This window comes from Coccinella septempunctata, chromosome 8, assembly GCF_907165205.1.
Source record: "Coccinella septempunctata chromosome 8, icCocSept1.1, whole genome shotgun sequence".
NCBI classification, from domain to species: Eukaryota; Metazoa; Arthropoda; class Insecta; order Coleoptera; family Coccinellidae; genus Coccinella; species Coccinella septempunctata.
Window position 1 is genome coordinate 22453393 of NC_058196.1, and position 24360 is coordinate 22477752.

At 38.6% G+C, this 24360-nt stretch overlaps 1 protein-coding gene across 2 annotated transcripts in view; it reads left to right on the forward strand.

Annotated features, from left to right (window-relative positions):
* Window positions 1-24360, forward strand: part of LOC123319526 (serine/threonine-protein kinase 10) — a 46915-nt gene that overhangs the window by 7398 nt on the left and 15157 nt on the right. For both annotated transcript variants that reach the window (XM_044906556.1, XM_044906555.1), the window contains exons 5-9: window positions 73-182; window positions 3390-3965; window positions 8173-8626; window positions 18176-18556; window positions 23096-23637. In XM_044906556.1, coding sequence (XP_044762491.1) covers window positions 73-182; window positions 3390-3965; window positions 8173-8626; window positions 18176-18556; window positions 23096-23637 — 2063 coding nt within the window. The remainder of the gene's footprint in view (window positions 1-72; window positions 183-3389; window positions 3966-8172; window positions 8627-18175; window positions 18557-23095; window positions 23638-24360) is intronic.

A 24360-nucleotide genomic window follows, 5' to 3' on the forward strand; every position in this document is an offset into this window, starting at 1 on the left:
ATTTAAAAGATAGCAACGAAATATTATGAAGGGGGTTTTTACTTCTCGATTTTCATCTTGTCTTTTTTACAGTTCCAGAAGTTCGTTCTGTAGAACCGATTCCAACCGGAGATAAACCGGCGAAACCTGCATCTGAAGCTTCATCGGCTGAAGCAATCCAACCAGCACCAGAAAAGAAACAGGTTTGTAAAATTAGCGAAATATTCGCTCAGCTAACGGGTATTGAACTGGGTCAAAATTTAGTAGAAATCTGTCAAAGAAAAACAAAACATGTGTTGATCGAAAATTGTATGGCCTTCTTATTCTGCTCCTTTCGATGGTGTTGATACAGTGGCGGTTCCAGGAGTGATTTTGGGTGGGAGCTCTAATTTTATAGTTGAAAATCTGTAAGGCGTGTGTTAACATAAAATAGGTATATCACCCTTTTGACTGTCCACAACTTCTAACCTCACTTCAATAACCCGAAGTTTAACCCAGCTTTCGAGTTTGGTAACCTTCGATTATATGCTGTCAGGGTTCATGACGTCATGTGATAAAGACCAACAATGACCAAAAGGGCTTGAATAGATTGGAAAATACCAATGATGTACTTGGTTCATCTTAGCAATGAAACGACGTCAGCAGTCGGAAGTACAACATCGTTGCCAGACTGTTAAAATAATCCAGGTTTCTACTACCAACGTTAGTCATGACGAATTTTCATGTGGATTGGAAATTTTAAGATTCTATTTCGCAAGTTGATGAAAATAAACTTTGTGTCTGACTGTTCTTTGTCACCATTTACCCCAGAAGCAATATTGAAAACAATGCATCAACTTATTCCCAAGGCATCAGCAACTTACTGTAAGGAATGAGTAATGAAACACTTGTAGGCATTCGAAACTTATATTGAGTTACGAAATAATTGATACTTGAGCTGCAAGAGACACAAATGGCCCCTCATTATCATGTTCATCCTTCAAATAAAAAAGCTATCGTAAATTTCTAGCCTGGTTTGATGAAATTTGGGCATTCTTTCCTAGGAATCGGAAAGGAAATTTTCAATATGAAACTTGGTAATTCTGAAAAAAACTAATTGGGAAAAACCAATGAAATATGAGTATAACAGATGAAAATTAATCGAAAGCAGCCAAACCCAATGTTTATGGAGTTAATCTTATTCTTTGACCGAAAAAAAAAACGATTGAAATGAACGGTTAGTGCATCGGCAACGTAGCACAGTGTTGAAAACATAAACTGTCAGAAATCGCTTGGTTTTGTGCGAAATTCCAAGGTGGTTAGTATTGGCATGGCTGATCCGCCGTTCGTGACATAATTTCATACTTTCCGAAAACAGACTGTATTTAAAGGTGAGGCTTCTTTTTCAACAGAAGGTAGAACTGGTCAAAATGATGCGTTTCACCAAAAATCACCCACACAAAACTTTCAAAATGACGAATTTGAAAAAAAAATGGAAATGATTACTGAAATAGATCTTAATACGACCCTAGACCGTTTGTTAGTTGAATTATCGCAAAGCAGTGGTAGAAACTTATCTCCTGATTCAAGCATGTGGTTTCGTTTAGGATATTGACTAGTTCGATATTTACGTGGTAATGAAAATGGAAACTTACGATTGCCGAATTGTTTTTATAATTTTTTAGTACCTTACACGATTTTATGAAATGGCTCATTTCGATACCAACTGCCAGAAGAGACTTAGGACACAAGTGAAAAAATAGAATAATACTTCAAAATCTCACCAATAAAATTCGTCTAAATTATTCACGAATTTTTTCACAATGGGCATCACAATCTTCTTGTTCGAACATTCCAACAATCGTCGTAAAAATGGTATGAAATGGGGAAACATAACTAACATAAGCTCTTTCAAGAAACTGCCTCGATTTTCTACATTTTTTTTCCACCCTAAATTGCACGATACAATAATTATGATTCTCTCAAAAGTGACCTGATACATCTAATCCGATGAACTTGGTACTGAACCATTCATTGTCCAGCCATACGTTTATGTTTTGTTTCGTTTTTGCGATGCCGGAGTCACCTTCCACAGTCCCGTACTTGAAATTCAATGAAATTTTGTCGAACTTCTAGGGGTTGTATCTCGGCCATCTTGGATATTTTATATAGACATTTTTTTATTAAACGACTTATTTTGATGAGTTCTACCTTCTGTCAAAAAAAGCCTCACCTGTATATTACAGTGACTATATGAGGACCCTGGTATCAAAGTCGGCAATCTCCACTTTTGGTCGAAATTGAGTTAAATACATAATATTTCTTAATTTTTCGCGCTACATCTGAACATCTAGTTCGCGTGTGTCAAGAAAGGCTATATCCCATTAAAAAACCACTTTGAAACTTCGTCTGAGAATCAAACCCGGCAATCTCCAAGATCCGCTTAGAATCAAAGCCGGCAATGTCCGTTCTGGCCAATCAGCACATGTGTGTTGTGACGTTCGTAATTCATCTGAATTCCGAGCGTCAATTCAGTTCGTTTTTGCAAACCTTCAAAAGTGTACTGAGAAAAGGAAAAACCCTTCACATGATCGAACCAGTCATCATAAAAACTGGTCTGAAACAAGTCGATATGTTGAAGCTTAAAGATGCTACCTGGAGATCAATTGAAGAACTAGATTTTTATGCAAAAATCCTTTCTAATGGAACTCTCGAATCAGGGCAAGCAGGCCCTGCATTGCCAGACATAGGAGAATCAGTAGCAGAAGGAGAAAATGTTAATAAAAATATTTTTGATTACATATCTTCTTGGAATTATTTCAATATTGCTATTTTTCTATTCGTGAATCTTTTTCAAAACACTTGATATTCAAATCCCAACTCATTTCAGTTGAAACTTTGGTATCAAATCCGGCAAAATCCAATAGTCAGTATCAAACACGGCATTCTCCATTCATTTTTTCTCATTTTTTCGAAAACGAAAAAGAAATTAGGCATAATAACTTCATTATTCAATGGAGTTTAGTATTTTATTCCGTTAGAAACTACGCACGCAATTATATATAAAACAATATGGACGTAGCCGTTTTTTGCGCTTTACTCAAATAGGAACACGGTGGAGATTGCCGACTTTGATATTAGGGTCCTCATATACCCCCACAGTGGCGACAACTGGTCATAAAACTGTCAAAAATCCGCCATGTTTTGTCAAGGACATAGACAAATAATCATAGAAATAATAATATTGGTTAGAAATTCTATGCAAATACCAGTCATTTTGACGTCCGACAAAACATAGTGGATCAACCAATAGAAAATGAGACTGTCTATATCGCCACTATGGGGGGGTATATAGTCACTGTACTGAATATGATTTTGAAGACTTACATTATTTCTAACTGAAAGACCAATCGATGCTTTATCTTTTCCAGGTCAAAAAAGATGAAGAGCCGAGGAGGCTATCGAGGGACAAAGGACCGGCCCCGTTGCCGCCTCTACCCAAGGAATCGCCTCAGGAACCCAAGGCGGAGAAGGAGAGCGCCCCTCCTCCGCCACCCCCGCCTCCAATCGTGATACCTGCTTTACCTACGCCTCCGTCCTCCCCCATGACCCCTCCCCCAACCCCGCCCAACGAAGCGTTGCCGCAGCAACCTTTGCCGGGCGCTGCGCCGGCGGCCGAAAGGATAGAGGAGCAGGCGCAGCCGCAGCCGCCCGATCAGTTGGAGATAGAAGACGTTGCCAATATCCCGCTGCCTCCAAGCCTGTCCGGCGACAAGATCGACGCTACCGTCGGCGGATCGCCCAAGGGTGACTTCCAGAGGAGGCCGTCTTCGGATAGCGCCAAGGTCAGGAAGGCGGACACGGTCACGGTGAACAGCACGGCGTCGTCCGTGAAGAGTTTCGAGGTCGTTTCACCTTCGGAAAAGAGCCGGATGAACACGTCTACGATAACGATCAATTCGGATCCGCCGGATCTTTCCAACAGTCTGGCTTCCAATATAAGTCAGGTGGGTTATGTCAACGTTTAATTTTTTTTCTTTTTTGAATAGGTTGCGTTTTACCAAACACTGCTCAAAAATTGAAGTGATAGAGTGAGAGTTATGAAGTTGATAATGAATCAATCTGATCTTGTTTCACCCAGTCACTATAAGAATCATTGTCACAGTGAAAAACTAAGTCTAGTCCATCTTAAGTTCTCTTGAAAGTAATTAACACGACATGTAATGGTAACTAAGTAACTAAGAAGTAATACCGAAGAAAGGGACCAATCTTATAGGCAGATGGCAAACACGTGCATGCCATCTGCCAATTTTATTGGTCCCTTTTTATGTTATAGTTCTTTTTAACTATGCATTTACTCATCATCAGTTAGTTTTGGAATTTTTCTTGGTATATTAATGTTTGAACTTTTAGCGGTTGGGTTGTCTGCCAAAATGTGAGTATCAACAGAATGAGTACTAATAGTGCAATAGTAGATTCTTTTTTTTTTTCTTTACCATTTTTGCCGAATCGGTTCGGTTCAAAAGATACAGTTGAAAAACCATAAAAAAACTAATCCTAGTTCTATCTCATGAACGGTTTTATAGAATGAAATGAATTACGGAATATAGTTTTTCATTTATTTGATTAATCTTCTTACAACACAAAATATTGCCCACATCTTCCAGTTTTCTCATTATGACCTTTCGTACCATAAAAATATCACAAATTCAAAGAACCCAACCCAACTCAACTTATGAATATTTGAACGTTTTGTAAAATAAAAGTATTCTTGATATTTTCTCGTATAATGCGCCGTTTTCGAGTAATTTGATGCTTAAAAATTAAAAAGTATGTGTGAAATTTGAAAAATTAGGTACTTCGGCTGAATACAACTCTGTTTAAAAGATCCACAGATGTGTAGTGTCACCATAGACTTATAAGTCTATGAGTGTCACAGATTTAAGCCATATTTTCGCGATTAAGACGCGTGAAGCGTCTTTAAGCGGTGCTATTCGAGCGAATAAGTCATGACGTCAGTCTTTAAGACGCTTTAAGCGGAACCCGGCGGTCTGTGGAGAGCGCCTGTGTCATAGAGTGAGTCATCTTGTCTCTGGCCTGTGTCGTCGCCTGTCTGTCGCACAGAACGTCTTAAGCGGAAAGGGGTAATATAAAGAAGAAGGGAGAATATGTTGTTTATATCGAATTTGATTTGAATTCCTACTAGGGAAGAGTGCTTTTATTGCCAATAATGCAGTTTCTGCATTATCCTTTAGAATAAATAAATATTTTTCAAATAATAGCCATAGAACAGAAATTGAAAAATTCACAATTCGATTCGCTGTCTAAGCCATATTTTCGCGATTAAGACGCGTGAAGCGTCTTTAAGCGGTGCTATTCGAGCGAATAAGTCATGACGTCAGTCTTTAAGACGCTTTAAGCGGAACCTGGCGGTCTGTGGAGAACGCCTGTGTCATAGAGACATCTTGTCTCTGGCCTGTGTCGTCTTAAGCACAGAACGTCTTAAGCGGAAAGAGGTAATATAAAGAAGACGGGAGAATATGTTGTTTATATCGAATTTGATTTGAATTCCTACTAGGGAAGAGTGCTTTTATTGCCAATAATGCAGTTTCTGCATTATCATTTAGAATAAATAGATATTTTTCGAATGATAGCCAAAGAACAAAAATTGAAAAATTCACAATTCGATTCGCTGTCTAATGACAACGACAGATGACTCAACCATCAGCGATATTCTATTTTTGCGACAACAAAATTAATGACGTCACGCTTAAAGACGCTTTAAGACATCGATTAAGACGCTTAATCGCCAAAATATGGCTCTAATGACAACGACAGATGACTCAACCATCAGCGATATTCTATTTTTGCGACAACAAAATTAATGACGTCACGCTTAAAGACGCTTTAAGACATCGATTAAGACGCTTAATCGCCAAAATATGGCTTTAGCTTGTTATTCTGAAGGAAATTTTGTTTTTCCAGGGGTGGCACAGCTCATTATGAAAACTTAAAATGGCTTTATCTTTTTATCAGGGTCGAATCTGAAAAAATGGTATAGGAATAATATGTTTCTTTCGACCTTAGGAATCTACCGTCAAAGACTCACCCTGTATATACTTTTCGCGTTTAACCATTTTGTTCTCCTCGGGTAAATCAACACGCACTAATAATAATATTGCTGGGACACCTACAAGAAATGAGTTTTCACGAAAATCGAGCCCAGGACTCCTTTCAACGTTTTTACCTATCTAATCTCATTCATTCATCGTTGTATCCCGTTACCGAGAATAAATCTACAAAAAGACTCGAAAAAAAAAAAAAACTATCGGTGTGATCAAACTTATAATTTCTTGAGGCTACTTGCGACTGTGTGTCCTCCTGTAACTGAAGAGACCCAATCGTCATCCACAGATCTTTCCACACTCCGGGCATGGATAGTCACCAACCAGATCTGGCCGCCGCTGTATTCTCATTATAACTGTGAACCAAAGACCTCCACTGGGAACAACTAGCGTTACACAGATCACAGTGTATGGCATTAACTGAACTTAGGGATGGATGCAGTATATCCTTAAACCGCTTATACTGGCCTCCTGGTTCCCGAGCTCCCCCTGTGGTATCGCCATACAAAGCTATTTTGGGGAGCCTTGTATCCTCAGAATGTGGCCGCTCCATCTGAGTCGGGCCCTCGTTACTCGAGTCTCAATTGTTATACAACTCGCGCGCTGCAAGACTTCAGCATTTGAAACTTTGTGGAACCATCTGATGTGCATTATTTGTCTTAGGTGACGTTGTTGCGTTTGTTCAAGCTGTTTAGTGTGTCGCCTATAGGGAGTCCAATTTTCGCTTCCGCAAAGAAGCGTTGGGAGGACCACTGCTTTGTAAACAGCTGTCTTGGTTTTCAGATTGAGGTCGTGATTTTGAAACTTCCTTTAGCTCCCAGAATGCCCGTGATGCTGAATTGATACGCTTTTGTATTTCCGTGTCTAGGTTAGCCCTAGTATTTATGAAGCTTCCCAAGTATTTGAACTGCTAGACCTGTTCTAAAGTTTCATTCTCCAGGCTGATATCTGTTTGAAGGTTTTCTGGCGGACTTACCAGGATTTAGGTTTTATCAATATTGAGTCTAAGGCCTAAAGCTTCTCATATATGTTTATAGGTGTTCAGCATTATGTGTAGATCGTCTGGGCTGCTAACGACAAGTGCGCAGTCGTCTGCATATTGAGTAAGGCCACTAGGTATCACTGTAGTTAGTATCGTGAAGGTTCTATCGTACGTTGGTACTACGTTTCCTCGATATTTTTTTTTGTTATATCAGTCCGGGTTTAATCTTGATCTTTCTACAAAAGCATACCATTCCATGACGAAAAGGTTTTGTAGAAAATTAATAATAATAATAATAACTGTTCTTTATTGGCCATCGACCGAAGTCCTTCAGCCTAGTGAATTACAAAAATACAAAAAAAAAAAATTCATTCTATTTCAGTTTCTTCATTGCAGCTCAGATAGTCTGTCCATCACACTTCGAGTTGGAAATTTTCTGTGTGGGTTAGTTAACGGGGGGTTCTTGTGGAACATGATTTCAACATCCTCTATTTCTTTCAATCTTTGTGCAAATCTTCTATTCAGTTTCTCTAGTCTCTCCTTGATTGGCTGTATGTTGGCTTTTTCATATAATAGTTCATTTGATGGGTTGTGGAGTTTATTGAGTGGGTGTCTCTAGAAAATTAATTCTGTTATTAATTCCGATTCCATTAGATGGTGCTGGTATTTATAATATACACCGTTACTTTGAGGTATGCATCATGTATCTGCAGACTGAGTGACAATCCAATTGGTCCTTACATCAGCAGTAATGATAAAGGTGCAATTTGTGAAGTATATTTGTTCTTTACAAGGAAATAGTTAGTACAAAAAGTTCTTGTAACCTCATAATTTTGTACTATTGCTCATCCTTACTTATAATCATTGTTCGAAATTCTACAAACACCCTTCGAATAAGGCAGCATCATTTGCAAATGTCCCAATTACATTGCCTGGGTTAGTAGGTAGATAGATTTGCTGTATAACACAGATACAGCAGGGAACCAAGAACACTCCCTCGCGGAACACCCCATGTTATCAGCAGATTGTCGCCAAGTTAGTCGAAATAAGAAAGAACCCTCCCTAATATAATATGCTTGCGTTTCTTCAACCCCTGTTTCCTTTCAGATTACTGTAGTTACAACCCATCCGCCTGTGATAATAGACAATACTCAGTGTATATCCAGAACATCGACGTCGCCGAGCAACAACAGCGTGAGCGAGGTAGTCATAGTTGCCAACGAGACCAACAAGACCCACATCGAGTCGTCGTCGGACGACGAATGCTTCCCCTCTCTCGACTCCCTGGAGTACCCTCCTCCTAGTGAATTCCGCGACAACGGCGCCATCTCCAGGGCGAAGAAACTCGACGAGAGCGAGGTCCTGATCGTGGACAGCAGTTACCTGATAAACGATTCGGGCCTGGACGTGTCGGAGGACAACTCTCGTCTCTTGGACACCAGTCACGTGTCCGTTGTCAAGATTGACGAGAAGGAGGTGCAGGTGAAGGATTCCAAGTCGTACATGGAGGCCAAGGATGGGTTCCAGGGGTCCACCAGCGACCTCTCCAACACGTCCTCAGGTAGGGAATTGAGCGTTCGGAATCGTCTGGATATTGTAGATGAGAAAATGAGGCTAAATCTCGAAAGACATATTGCAGGTCATTACATGGTTATACAGGGCGTATTGAAAGGTTGGGCTTTTTTTTAACAGGTTAAAATAAAGCGTTCCACCAAAAAAGACCTATAGAAAACTTTCAAAATAACAAAGTTGAAAATTGATTACTGAAATCTTAGAATATAGAATAACAGGAAGGAGCATATTGCTCATTTCAATTTGACCGGAATAGAGGAGAAATATGGCCGACATATATTTCCGTTTCAACAGTGGCGTAGGACAATGAAGTTTCCAAAAAATCAATCAAAGCGGAAATTCACCCCGCCTAACAGTGCTTGGCTGTATTCTTAATGGTATTAAGGTCTATGACTTAACATCATCTACGCCCATGGAGTGTTATTGTCATGGGATAACCTTGTTATGTCTTGAAATTCAGAAACTCATAATTAATAACTGATATTCAGCTTAAAAAAATCACCTACCTATGAATAATTCACGCTAAAATATCCAAAATCCTTATTTCCCGCAAATTTCAAGAATCCAAATTACCAAAATTAAGTTTAAACATCACTTTGTTCATTTGGCCACAGATAACAGAATCATTTGACTTCCAAGTCTGCCACTTTTCAAATCAGAACTTGGAAGACCAATATGGCCGTTTCCGTCGCACAATTCCCGTCACATTTATTCGAAAAAGCTCCTTCCTGATATTCTATGTTCTAAGACTGAAATAGATCCTAATACGACGACCCTAGATCATTTTTTATCTGAAATATCGCAAAGTAATGGGGAAAAACTCATCTCGTGATGACTGACTCAACCATGGTTTCGTTTAAGATATTGACCCGTTCGATTTGTACGTGGGAATGAAATCAGGATTGCCGATTTTTTTTCATTATTCAGTTACTTCATTGATTGTATAGAATGGCTCATTTCAATACCAACTGACAGAAGATTACTTAAGAGACAAGTATAAAAAAAGAATATTAGTTCAAAATCTCACCAATTAAATTCGTCTAAATTATTCACAAAGATCATCACCTTCCTCTCCAATAATCGTTTTAAAATGGGGTGAAATACTGTAACAATATCTCTTTATCACCATAAGCACTTTGAATAAACTGTCCCAATTTTCTACACATGTGAAGGCTAATATACGAACAGAATGATTTTCAACGTAAGTATAGCATATTCAAGAATTATTGACATCCCAGCAGGCCTTGAAAATCCAGACACAGCTTAATATCTGGCCACAGAAGATCTCTAGTAATATCTGTAGTTTGGTTCACAGAACTGAAATATACATAATGTATTTGAAGGTGAGGCTTTTTTTTCAACAGAACGTAGAACTGATCAAAATGAGCGTTTCACCAAAAGTCACCTATACAAAACTTTCAAAATGACAAAGTTGAAAAAAAAATTGAAAATGATTACTGAAATAGATCCTAATACGTCCCTAGACCGTTTGTTAGCTGAATTATCGCAAAGCAGTGGGAAAAAACTTATCTCCTGATTCGACCATGTGGTTTCGTATAGGATATTGGCTCGTTCCATATTTACGTGGTAATGAAAATGGAAACTTAGGACATCAGAATTGTTCTAATTATTTTTTAGTAACTTACACGATTTTAAGAAATGGCTCATTTCGATACCAACTGACAGAAGAGACTTAGTACACGAGTTGTAAAAAATAGACTAATACTTCAAAATCTCACTACAAAATTTGTCCGAACTATTAACGAATTTTTTCACAATGGGCATCACAAACTTCTTGTTCGAACATTTCGACAATCGTCGTAAAAATGGGATGAATTGGGGAAACATCATAGCACTTTTTCAACATAACTAACATTAGCACTTTCAAGAAACTGCCTCGATTTTCTACATTTTTTTCACCCTAAATTGCACGATACAACAATTATGATTCTCTCAAGAATGACCTGATGCATCTAATCCGATGAACTTGGTACTGAACCATTCATTGACCAGCCATATGTTTATGTTTTGTTTCGTTTTTGCGATGCTGGAGTCACCTTCCACAGTCCCGTGCTTGAAATTCAATTGAATTTTGTCGATCTTCTGGGGTTGTATCTCATCCAGCTTGGATATTTTATATAGACAATTTTTGGTTGAACGACTCATTTTGATGAGTTCTACCTTCTGTCAAAAAAAGCCTCACATTTGAAAACACCCTGTATAAATATAACTTGGAAAAGTATTCGAAAAGACGAAATTTTCAAATTCAGAGCAAATTAATCAGTATTCAAAATTGATACAATTAAATTCCCAATTTGTTCGAATAAATTGAGAACATAAACAGCAGTACCAAAATTCAAAAATAATAATATAAAAAGAGTCTCTTCATGTACATAGCGCTTGTCTACGTTTCATCAATAAGGTGAATGTGAATCCAATTCGTTGTGGGGATGGACTCCACGCTGGTTGTGTTACGTGTGTATTTTAAATTCCTCATCGAAATTTTTGTGGAACCGAATTGGTTCCATTAAAATATATCAACGACGTTCTTCATAACGACAATGCAATTTTTGAAATTCATATTGGAAACTTGCGGATACAGTCATAAACGAAGTTTTTGCGTGTAATCGGTAATTCACAATTGGACAATTGGTCTGATTTCTCTCACACCATTTTCATGATTATTTGTTATCATTATCAAATATTACTGTATAAGTTCACAATAACTTTCGATTTGTGGTTTTATCTCCTTGTTCAGCATGCGTGAGTCACGTTAAATTAGCTGACAATTATCGATTATCAAATGTCTTTTACATCGAAAGTTGTTAAGCAAATTGTGATTTCGATAACAGCATCACTTCCAGTGTATATTAGATAAGAATCATCTTGTTTAATCTTCCCATCAAGACAACCTTGTAGATTTCAAAAAATAAACCTAATTATTATTGCTAATATTAGAGACTTTGAAGATCACTTTCATTCCGTATGGAAAATTTCACTTTCAGGAGATTTTGTGAACCTGAATTCAAATGAATGTTCCGAAACATAGAGGGTTTATATTTAAAAAAAAATAAATTAAGTAATCACCACTATATCACTGAAGTGGCGGACTGAAAAAATCTTTGACTACGCCACTGCATTCTACATGAAAAAAACATCTGTAGAATGTAACATTTCTTTTTCGATATCATTATCCACCTTTTTAAAATCGAGGTCAGAAACGTGCCATCCATTTTTCCAGGCTCTCACGGTTACAGAGCTGTCAAAATTTGCCGAGGAATCTCCGAAAAAGGGGACCTATTAGAAAAAATAGGTGTCTTCGGATTTTGTCCCGAGAATTCGTTATTAAATTTTGTTGCGTTGATTTCAGATCACCTGTATACAAAAAAATTGTTGTGATGAACATTCATACTAGATGTTCTGCTTTCTTTGTCGCCCGGTATATGTACTTTATAATTAAAATGCTTTTCACTTAATTAATGAAATGATCTTGTTTTTGCCATTTCGGTTGAATATTTTTGTTGTCGGTGTTTATCAATTAATTCAATTGATTATAATATCGATTCAATTACCAAACTTATTGATTAGATAAATAGGAAGTTGCTCGGAAATCGAGTTCGCTCTTATCCTGTAGATTCCGTCGAATAATAGTAATCTTTTCGAAGAACTATTTCTTATGATTAAGCTTGAGATTAAGATTCCCACGTTTCTACACCTTGCAATTATAGGGGAACAACATCAACATTTTTTGTATTGCCTTCTCGCTCCCATAAAATTTGCTCAATTTTCATGTGTGAGTTTTCTGGTTTCTACGAAAAAAATTAAGAATGGCTTTTCAGGTGTTATCTTGGAAAAAAATTTGTATGAAAGACCCGAACTTTTCTTTGACAAGGAATTAGTCCTCAAAGTTTTTCGTAATTTTTCTTTTGGCATTTCGATATAACACAAAACGGTACAATTATTATTCTTTGATGACTTTCGAAGAATTTTCAGGAACGACGGACATTATCTAATCATTCAACATATGACCAAGAAACTTCCTAATGATAATCCGTCCGCCAATACTTCCCCAGGCAAAAATGTTCACGAACTAAGTTTGCACTGACTAATGGGCCTTTATCGGAACAATGGCGGACTCATTGTTGTCACCGCCATTTCAAAGAGAACCTAATTAATATCTGGAAGTGTACTCTTTTGAATGGGCAATTAACAGAAACTGATTGTCCCCTATCCACCTACCCGATAAAACTTATCCCCGTTTACTTTCTCGAAAATCGTATCTCGACTGCTCCCTCGTCGATCATTCGGTGTTCGGTATGCGTAAGTGAGGTTATGACGGAGGCTACGCGGCCATCATGTCCACCGACGATAAGTGTAAGAGGTGTGATGTAGTGGCCAGAAACGGACCTAGATGCGTTAAGTGCCGCAGTATCTTTCATTCGGGTTGCGTTAAACATTCCCCTAACGTCGTTCGCGTGAACGATAGAGAGGTCGTATGTTGCGAAATGCCCATCTACGGCAATAACTCTGTGACGATGGACGAGGAGGAACCGACCATTTGCCTTTTGCAACGGTCCATTCAGGACAAGGAGCTCACCATCGAGGAGCTTCAGAGGAACATCGATATGTTGCAGAAACGTCTCAAGGTCAGGAAGGAAACCACGGACGTTGACAGTTCGGAAAACGTACCCTTGGCCGGTAGGTTTTCACCGGTGGCGCGCCAGAAAACGCCTCCGCTGCCTGTTAAGCAGCGAAGGACTAAACAAGGTTCATCCAGGAGTGACGATGAGGACTCCGCGCCACCTCTGCCCGCCAAGGGTAAAGTTAAGACCCATAACGCGAAGTCTGTGAAGTTGGAAGAGGGTACAGTTGTTTCCAACAGTGACAAGAAGGGATACAGCAAGTCGGATGGCAATGTAGCTCATTCGAAGACTGATAGAAGGAGTAATAGGGTGTCAGATGATGAAGTTAATTCAAAAACTAATAAAAAGATCAATATCAAGTCGGATGACAATGTAGTTCAGTCGAAAACTGTTAGAAATAGCAATATGGAGTCAGATGACAACGTAGTTCATAAGAAAAGTGATAAAAGAAGCAATATCACGGATGACAACATAGTTCATACAAAAACTGATAAAAAGAGCAATATCAAATCAGATGACAATATAGTTAATACGGAAACAGACAAGAGGGGTAATATCAAGTCGGAGAACAATATAGCTCATTCGAAAAGTGGTAAAAGAAGCCCAATCAACAAAGATGATGGTACAGTGGCGAACGATAAACGCTTTGCCAACTCCTTCGAAGGAACCCATTGCTATTTGGGAGCCATGAAGGATTCTTACGACAATTCTTCGGTGGAGAATAGAAGCACCAAATCTGAATCGAAGATAGTGTTGAAAGCTCCGCTTCTCCCTCTGAACCAGCAGAGATCCTGCAGGATCGTGCGGCCGAATAATTCAAAGGATTCCTCTCCACGTAACGAACACGATGACGTTGTCCTTAAAGCTCCCCTATTACCGCTGAACCGGAAGGGGTCTTCACAATCAATCGAAGAGTTAATCGACGGAAAGAGTACCCAGGGCGCGTCCGTCGAGTACCATAAAAAACCGTCGTTCCTGATGGGCAAGCTGGAATCTTTGAAGAAATCCCTGCACATCAGCGGTCAGAAGAAGCCCGAAGGTTCGCCGAAGAAGTCGCCTTCGAAGTTCTTCCTCTCGTTCGATAAGACCAGGGGCAACAACAACCTCTCGGCGAGTCAGGGCAAACCTAGGAAGTCCCGGTTGACCAAAGCCGACAGCACGGACGTGCTGGATAAGCCGAACGCGCGGAAGAAGCACGCGTTCAAATCGTCCAGGAGCGAGGAATCCCTAAACTCGGTTCCGGCGAACCAGAGGGTGGACACTCGGGTCCGTCAGAATGGGAAATTTACGTTTTTGGACTCGCCGTCGGAACAGCAGAGGTACCTGGCGTGGACCAACGACAGACCCGTCACTGAGGATAATCTCCAAGACGAAACGCCTCCCGCTGATGCGGATAAGTCCGCTGATCGGACTTACGAGGTGCCGGAGTTCTACCTGAGGCGCGCGGAAGATAAAAAAGCCAGCCAAGGGTCGGGTACTGAGGATAGACCGAAAGCCAGGAGGGAGGAGAGGGCCAAGCCGGCCCTGCCGCCCAAGAAGAAGAACCTGCTGAAGAAAAGGGTGGTGTATAACGGTACAGAAGGCGAGGGGGCGGGAGCGAATTTGGAGAGACTGCCCCCGACCGACAGGAACGAGGAAAATGGTAGGAACGGAAGAAGTTTGGACGTGTCCGAGGAGGACAACAATAACGAGAACGATCTGGAGGGTAGTGTTGAGGGGTTACGCGTCGTCAGAAGGGGGACGGCACGTAACGTTTCCGTGAGAACTTGTAAGCGTAACCTGGTGCAGAGCAGGTTGACGCCGGAGATGGAGGAACAGATCAGTAACGCGTTGTGCGACAGTGTTAAGGGAGTGCCGAGGAAGAAGACTGGAAGACGTAAAATGCATAATAATATGGGTAAAATGTTAATTTTAATGATCTGAATGTAATTTTTATTGATGATGACGAATTTATTGCAGGATTAATCGGGTTGTTTTTATTATTTGCATCCAGTGGCGGCTGGTCTGTGAGGGCTATAGGGCTACAGCCCCCCATACAATAAATCACAAGAAATCAATCCTCTTATGCTATTTACTTTCCCATACGATTTTCAATGAAAATATTACTTTCCACGGTTATTTATATATTTTATTAATGTAAAACTTTCATGCGACTCCTGCAGTTTTGTTTATTTCAATCATAATCTAGCAGTTCGTCCCTGCATGGGCGATGAATCGTGTAGCCCCGAATTCTTGCATTCGGACAGTCATTCGGCTCCAGCCGCAACTCTTCGTGTCGGTCGTTTTAAGGAGTAAAAGGGCTACGATAAAAGTCGCCCCTATCCGCTTCATTCTAGCCGCTGCCGGCTAGCGTATAGACAACCTAGCGTGCGTTCGTATTTGTTTACGTTTTAAAATCACGGCGGACAATAGTGTTCAAAATATTTCAAAAACTGATTTCGCGAGGCTTTCGCTAGCGGAAAAAATCCGTATTCAACTGCTGGGTAGACTGACTCCCGATAAATTTTACCCAGGCAGATAAAACTCCAAAAACTTCTTAAGCAAGACGATTCTCAAGACAAGTGTATAACAATTGATAACGTATGGGCAAGGGCAGGATTTAGAGATTTGAAGCACCTTAATGAAAAAATTAAGAAGCATGAGCTATCTACCAAGCATGTAAATTGTTCGACAGAATTAGCTTTTCTGGTTACGACTAATATCGCTGCTCAATTAGAATATCGGAATAATATTATTAAGCACAACGAGCAAGTAGATAAGAACAGGTATGTTTCGAAAAGAATTATAAATTGCATAAAATTTTGCGGACAACTGGTTTTAAAATTTCATATTTTTATTATTATTCTTAAAGTAGCCCCCTAGTGAACTAGAACACGAGCCGCCACTGTTTGCATCCTTACATTCAACGTTTCGTCATTAACCATAATAAGTTATATTTTGAGAGGTTGCGTTGCACAGTGACCTATAGTTCTATTAGACCTCGTCTCAGAGCTGTCGTCACTATGTCATCTACAGCTGGTCGTCTAGTTCTAGAGCTTTAATGACCTCCAGTATCTGAGGTGGCAGATCTGTTTTTCTTGCACGAGGTCTGTTCAGCCTCGGTTCCCAGTCACTCAAAAATCACAGAAAATTAAGGTGCCAAATGTTTCGTGTACTTGTAAAGGCGCACACTCACTGGCGAAGAGAAACGTAAATAAAAATCTACTAGGATACATTGAAAAATTCTCAGCCTACTATTGAACCTAAGTAAATTTCAATGTCAAAATATTTTGTTACTCAACATATTCTCCTCTTAATTGGATACATTTATTACAGCGAACCTGCAACGTTCCTAGACCTTTCTAAAAAAAATGTTTCTTCTTGCTCTGCAAACCAGACCTCCACATCTTTTATTACCTCCTCGTTGGAGGAAAATTTACGACCTTTTAAAAATTTTTTCAGTTGAGGAAAGAGATGATAGTCGGGTGGAGCCAAATCTGGTGAATAAGGGGGGTGGTCTAGTAACTCAAACCCTAAATCACGAATTTTTTGCATGGCAACATGAGATGTGTGCAGGGGCGTTGTCCTGCAAAAACAAAACATCTTTGGATAGCCTTCCGCGTCTTTTCTCTTTAATGTTTTCCCGTAGAGTGTTCAGTAATGTCGAATAGTAATCTCCAGTTATTGTTCTACCCTCATCCAAAAAAATCAATCATGATTTTTCCATGGCAATCTCAAAAAACTGATGCAAGAACAGCAGATTTTTGGACACGAAACTTCTTAGGTTTTGGATAACCAGAGTGTCGCCATTCCATCGATTGTTGCTTTGTTTCTGGATCGTAGAAATGTACTCAAGTCTCACCCATAGTAACAATTCGGTTTAAGAAGTCGTTTTCAAATCGAGCACAGATCGAACTTGTGCTTCTACCCTTGCACAAAAAGGTTTAAGACCCGTTTGCACCAAACACACTTAGTGTTAAGTGTCCCTTAAAATAAACCCTTAACTTAAATTACGTTGCACCAGCTGTTAACTGATACTTGAATGGCTAAAGCTAACCTTAAATTTAAGTGCTCCTGTAATTACCACTTAAATATTTGAGGGCGGGATTCTAACCTAAAATAATTTGTTGAACTGGCTGCAGAACTTCCTATTTTTGATGGATTTTGAAAATTGAATGAATTCATTACTGAATACAAAGCTTTTTCTTTTGCCTTTATTGTAATGCCATTAGTCTTTTTATTTTCAATTCTGTGACACGAATCATACTATAGTTAGCAACTAACTCATTTCTTCTGTTGAGAAGTTTAGTGCCCTTTGTAGATTACCACCACCTGCTTGGCAATCATTCACCGTATTCGTACTAACAAGGACAATAAGGACATTTTCTTCACGTTCCTCTTCAACATTAATAAAACAAATTCGCATAAGACCTTATAAAGAAAGTGTTGTACTTATATAAACTTAAGTACCTTTTATTTGACAATCCTAATTCAATAACAAAGAGATGTTACTCTTCGATAATAATATAACAATTTACTTGAAACTGACTGATAGGACAGTAAAGTAAGGTTACTGAAATGACAACAATCATCGGCAACCAGCCAACCAATGAAATGGCTTTGTTGGACTAGGATAAAGTTGCACCAGAATAAAAAACTGAAATATCACTAGATAGAAAACTTAAGGACGCCTTACTTAAGATTCTGTTAAGCCACAGTCATGCAACTGGGAATAAAATTAAGCGTCCATTAACTTTGAACGACGCTTAGTTAAGTACTCCTTCTAAGGGGTATTGGGACAAACGGGCCTTAAAAAAAGATGGAAAAGTTTCACTTTCCACACTTGTTAGGAAAATAACTATTTTCGCCTTCGAGACTGACTCCTTGATTCTTACTCAAGTTCTCTGAATTTCCAGGAAAGACGAACAGCACAAAGAGCGACTACAGCGACGAGATCCGCAGCACGTCCATCATACTCGACGGTTCCCCCTCCACCCCGACCAGCACCCACAAGCTGAACGGTCAGGTGGTGCGTTCGGCCAGCCAGGACGAGGTGAGGAAGAAGAACAGCCTGAACGGCAAGCTCTATCACCAGGACACGTATGAGATAGCGCTGTCGGACAAATCTCATAGCGACTCGGGATCGTTGAGGAGCAACGATTCGCACAGGCGGCCTATATCAGGCGCCAGCAAGAGCATAGAGCAGTCGGATATTGAGAGCGTGTCCATCGCCAGCCACGAGAGCAAAGAGAGCAACAACAAGGACGGTGCTACCGAGGGAGAGGACGGAGAAGAAGGTAGATATTGTTAAGCAGATCCTGAAAGAGAGCATTAAAAAAAAAAACTATCCGAATGTGTTTCACACAAAGATACGCTTGTAAAATGTTTCGTTGCTTCAAAGATATTTATATGTTTAGTTCGTTCACTTTAATGAAAGCAGTATATGATGAAATTGATGGTATCAGTCAAGGAACAAAAACAAAGAATGCTATTCATTCAGCAACGTTTCGGCTCCTTTATTGGGCCTTCTTCAGGCTAAAATAGAGAAAAGTCACAAATAACAATACAATATAGGTGCATATAAAAAATTACTTGATAAATTACATGATAATATATGATGAACAGGAAACAAGGAAACATTAGAATAAACAAATAATTGTCAGAATGTGAACAGACCAATACAATCATGAAAAATACTAAAACTAGCAATTACAAACTTACCATCGAAATACAAGAAAATTAAAAATTAAAACATTGAAAGCAGTCTAGTTTTTGTAACTAGAACGGTGTAAGTGCGTACACATAAAATGTCGTTAATTTCGAAACGACGTTGTTACTACCATTTACCATGGACTTATAACATTTTTAATTCAATTTGTGCTATTTACCGACTCCTATTTTTTGCTATTTCGAATTGAAATCTGCTCATTCAGAGAAAGAATTTTCTTCTATTGGGAGACCCAAAAAGATAGTAGAAATTGAGGATTTAATTTTCGGAAAAAATCCGCAACGACAAATTTGGAATTACATTCTGAAAAATGAACAATTCAACACTACTACCTTATGCGAAAGATAATTTGTAATATAACAGGGAACGGACATAACTTTTTCGAAATTTTAAAATCGATGGATTATACAGGGTAAGTCTTTGACTCTTACAAATATTTACATAGTACAGGGTGGGCAAAATTCGTTGTCTACTGAGGGGATCTCGAGAACTATAGCAGCTAGAAGAAAACGGACGGCACATGCTCGAGCTCTTTTTTCTTGACTAATCCAAAACTGAAAACAGATCCAGCCTAACGTTCATAGATTTTGAGTTATGAACGAAAACTGAGAAATTGTCATTTTTAATGAAGCTGAATAACTCGCTTGTTTGAACTCGTATTCGAAATCTGTTGTTACATTCTACAGGCACTTTTTTATGAGGAATTCGAATATGATATCAATAAAATTTTTGATCCAGTCATTTTCGAGATACGACAGAGATTTCTGATTTTTCAAATATAAACTATAGTTGAAAGTTCTTTAATCTTGCTGCAATTTTTTTGCTGATTTCAAAAATGTATCATATGTCGATATTCACATGAATATAACGTAAGAAAAAAAAATTAATACTTTTTCCTGTTTTTCGATCGAGTTTTCGATTCACTGTTGAATTTTCAGTAGGCTGGCGTAACCATAGCGACCGTTGAAAATGCATTATGGTTCGTGAACTCCACATACTCCTATGTGAACTCAACCTTCTGCGATAGGAATCATCGACTGACGAATAATTATTTCTTTTATATATCGATATCCTTTTAAAGAGAGTAAAAGACTTTCGTCTGATTATTAAAGAAGAAAATTTATTCAATTATCGTTTTTCTATTTATGAAAGAAACTTTAAGGAGTCAGTAATATTATAAATAAACTACGATAGCTATCTATAATTATAATTAAGATTAAGAATTAGAAGTAAGATGATGAAAAATAGGTACTTCTGCCAACGGTAGTGTTCGAATTGTGAACCAACGTAAGAAAAGTATGCCAAACATCGCGAGAACAAACGATGGCAAATTAATCATCGATATATTTATTCAGCAATCCTTGATTTCAATCATAGAGGCTCAGGTTCACAAAATATAATGCATATTCAACGGTTGCTATGGTAACCCAGCCTACTTATAATTCAACAGAGAATCGAAAAACAGGAAAAAGTATTAATTTTTTTTTCTTACGTTATATTCATGTGAATATCGACATATGATACATTTTTGAAATCAGCAAAAAAATTGCAGCAAGATTAAAGAACTTTCAACTATAGTTTATATTTGAAAAATCAGAAATCCCTGTCGTATCTCGAAAATGACTGGATCAAAAATTTTATTGATATCATATTCGAATTCCTCATAAAAAAGTGCCTGTAGAATGTAACAACAGATTTCGAATACGAGTTCAAACAAGCGAGTTATTCAGCTTCATTAAAAATGACAATTTCTCAGTTTTCGTTCATAGCTCAAAATCTATGAACGTTAGGCTGGATCTGTTTTCAGTTTTGGATTAGTCAAGAAAAAAGAGCTCGAGCATGTGCCGTCCGTTTTCTTCTAGCTGCTATAGTTCTCGAGATCCCCTCAGTAGACAACGAATTTTGCCCACCCTGTACATAGTATATTCTTGAGGTCAAAAGAAATAATTTTTTCCTTTACCATTTTTTCCGAATCGGCTCGGTTCAAAAGATAAATCGTCGTTCTAAGATGCAAATTGCCTAACTCACAAAATGACAGTTTTGCAGGGAGCTAAAAAACTTTGTAAATTTGAATTTTTATTAGAAGCAAACCAAATTTAATTATGTTACAACATTTCTTGTCTTTCAAATTAGAACTTGGGCCGCTGTCAGATCATTGGTTTGTGCGTTTGTCACTAGAAGGCACTAATACCTTTGTTTTCATCAAAAATGGACTTGGGCAATTTTCATCTTAGAACGACGAAATGTTATCTTCAGTTCTATATCACAAACGGTATTATTATTTAATGAAATGAATTTCGGAATAAAGTTCATCATATATTCCTCCCTTTTATCTTTTTCGAACACAAGATATCACCCACGTCTTCCAGTTTTCTCATTATAACCATTACGTACCATAAAAATACCAAAAAAGTTACACGCTATCTAATGAATATTTGAACGTTTTGTAAAATTAGTATCCTTCATATTTTCTCTTATAATGCGCCGTTTTCGAGTAATTTGATGTTCGAAAATTAAAAAGTATCTGTGAAATTTGTAAAATTGGGTACCTTGGCTGAATACAAGCCTGTTTAAAAGATCCACAGATGTGCAGTTTTACAGATTTAACTAGTTACTCTGAAAGTAATTATGTTTTCCCAGGGTTGGCACAGCTCATTATGAAAACTTAAAATGGCTATGTATTTTTATCAGGTCTGAATCGAAAAAATGGTTTAGGAAAAAGTGTTTCTATTGACCACAAGAATCCACTGTTGAAATATTTGTGCGAGTCATAGACTCACCCTGTACAATCCGGTTCTGCCGACCTACAGAAGTGCTGTTTCGTTTTCAATGCCCCACTCTGTAAAATCGTTAATTATGTTCTTCACATCTTTTCGATTTCATTCATATCCCGAAGAAAATTCACAATAGGAGAAATACGTAATGAGTAAGACCTTTATGCAGAACGGGCAACATAGCGCTGATTTAAAACTTAAAAATGTTTTGACAAACGTCAAAATTTTCATCCTGGAATGTGTTAAATTTCCAAGGCCAACCGACTGCCTCTATAAAAGTGAATGGGCTACACCAGAGTTTTGTCCGACCTATTATTAGGCCTGTTCGTAGAATGGTTCACAATGGCTGTGAACTGTGCAGAGCAAGCGCAGATAGGTTTTCCCTACCCTAAAATGGAATAGCGCTTGCTCTGTACAGGGTGGGCAAAATTGGTGATACCTGAACTACAACTTTTTAACCCAACGAGATAGAGGAATATGAATGGCACATTACGTTCGTTTTTTTTCGAGAAACTGCATTAACTGCATTCCACTATCTTCTTTTGTTTTCGAGTTATAGGCCAAAATTAAAATTTGGGCGATTTCAACTTTGGTCATTATCTCCGTTTCTGTTGGTGCTAAAATGTTGAAATAAACACATTATTGAGACGCTTTTTCGATAGCAATCCAGTGGCGTACTACGATTTTTTCCAACAGGTTTATTTGTTGAGCTACAACATAAAGTTGTGTTTTTTCGTATAAAAAGAGTAGTTTAAAATGACTTATTAAGAATCGCCATTTTTTTCCCGTTCCAGAAATATATCATACATCGCCTTCAGTCTTCCTAAGTAATTTTAAACTACTATTTTCATAAGTAAAAACGCATCTTTATGTTGTAGCTCAGCAAATATACCTGTTGGAAAAAATCATAGTACGCCACTGGATTGCTATCAAAAAGTGTCTCCAAAATGTTTTTATTCCAACATCCTAGCACAAACAGAAAGATAATGACCAAAGTTGAAATTTTAATTTTGGCCTATAACTCGAAAACAAAAGAAGATAGAGGAATGCAGTTGATGGCATTATTAGTTCCTCGAAAAATGACGACCGTAATGTGCCATGCATTTTCCTCTATCTCGTTGGGTTGAAAAAGTTGTAGTTCAGGTACCACCAGTTTTCCCCACCCTGTACAGAGCAAGCGCTATTCCATTTTAGGGTAGGAAAAATCATCCTGCGCTTGCTCTGTAAAGTTCACGACCATTGTGAACCACTCTTCGAACAAACCTATAAGGTTGATCGATTGCAGCTCATTTTGTTCGGAAGTTTCCTACATTGATCTTTTCGTGAATTCCCAGGTTTGGTCGTACTCCGCAAGAGAACCCCGAAGACGAAAGAGTCGACGCTGAGCAATTTCAACAGAAAAACCAGGAAAAGGACGCGAAAATTCGTCATAGACGGCGTCGTCATAACGACGACCACGAGCAAGGTCATATATGGCGACGAGGAGACGTACAACTTCTCCAATCCGCTGACGGACAGGAAGCAGGAGCTCAGGGAACTGAAGTACCTGCAGAAGCAGGAACAGAAGCAGTTCCAGGACCTGGCGCTGAAGGAGAACCAGGCCATCGAGGCGCAGGACAAGAAGTTCGAGCAGGAACGGTTGTCCCTGGAGAAGCAGTACGAGGCCGAACTGGAGAATCTCAGCAGGCAGCAGCGGATTCAGATCGAGAAGGCCGAGGCCCAGCAGGACACCGACCTGAGGAACGCCTCGAAGAAGATCAGGGCGGACCAAGAGAGGGAGCTGAAACAGTTCAGGGACGGCCTGAAGCAGGAACTGAAGCTGCTGAAGGCGGAGATCGAGATGTTACCGAAGGAAAGTCGAAAAATGGAGTTTAAGGTAATCTTTTATTGAATTTGTTATTTTTTTAATTGGAGAAAGTCTTTTGTAAGTAGATTCTACGTATAAACGTGCCTAAGAAGGTTCAAGTTTCAGATCTGTAACTTCAAAGACAAAAAAGTTATGAGAACTTTTCGAAATCGTCAAAATTTCATTTTTTGTTAATAACTCAAGAACGAACAATCGTAGGAGGCTACGGTTTTCACCATTCTTTGTTTCTCTGAAAAAGTGCTCGGAAATGTGTCATTCGTTTTCTTCTAGCTCTTATAGTTCACGAGATCCCCTCAGTAGACAACGAATTTTGCCCACCCTATACAGGGTGGGTAAAATTGGTGATACCTGAACTACAACTTTTTAACCCAACGAGATAGAGGAAAATGAATGTGTCATCCATGTCGTTTTTGTTCGGGAAACTGCCATCAACTGCATTCCACTGTCTTCTTTTGTTTTCGAATTATAAGCCAAAATTGAAATCTGGGCGATTCAAACTTTGGTCATTATCTCCGTTTCTGTTTGTGCTAGGATGTTGAAATAAAAACATGGAGACACTTTTGATAGCAATCCAGTGGCGAACTATGATTTTTTCCAACAGGTTATTTGCTGAGCTATAACATGAAGTTGTGTTTTTTCGTATGAAAACAGTAGTTTAAAATTATTTAGAAAGAATCGCCATTTTTTTACCGTTTCAGAAATATACATTTTCTAAGTCATTTTCAACTGATG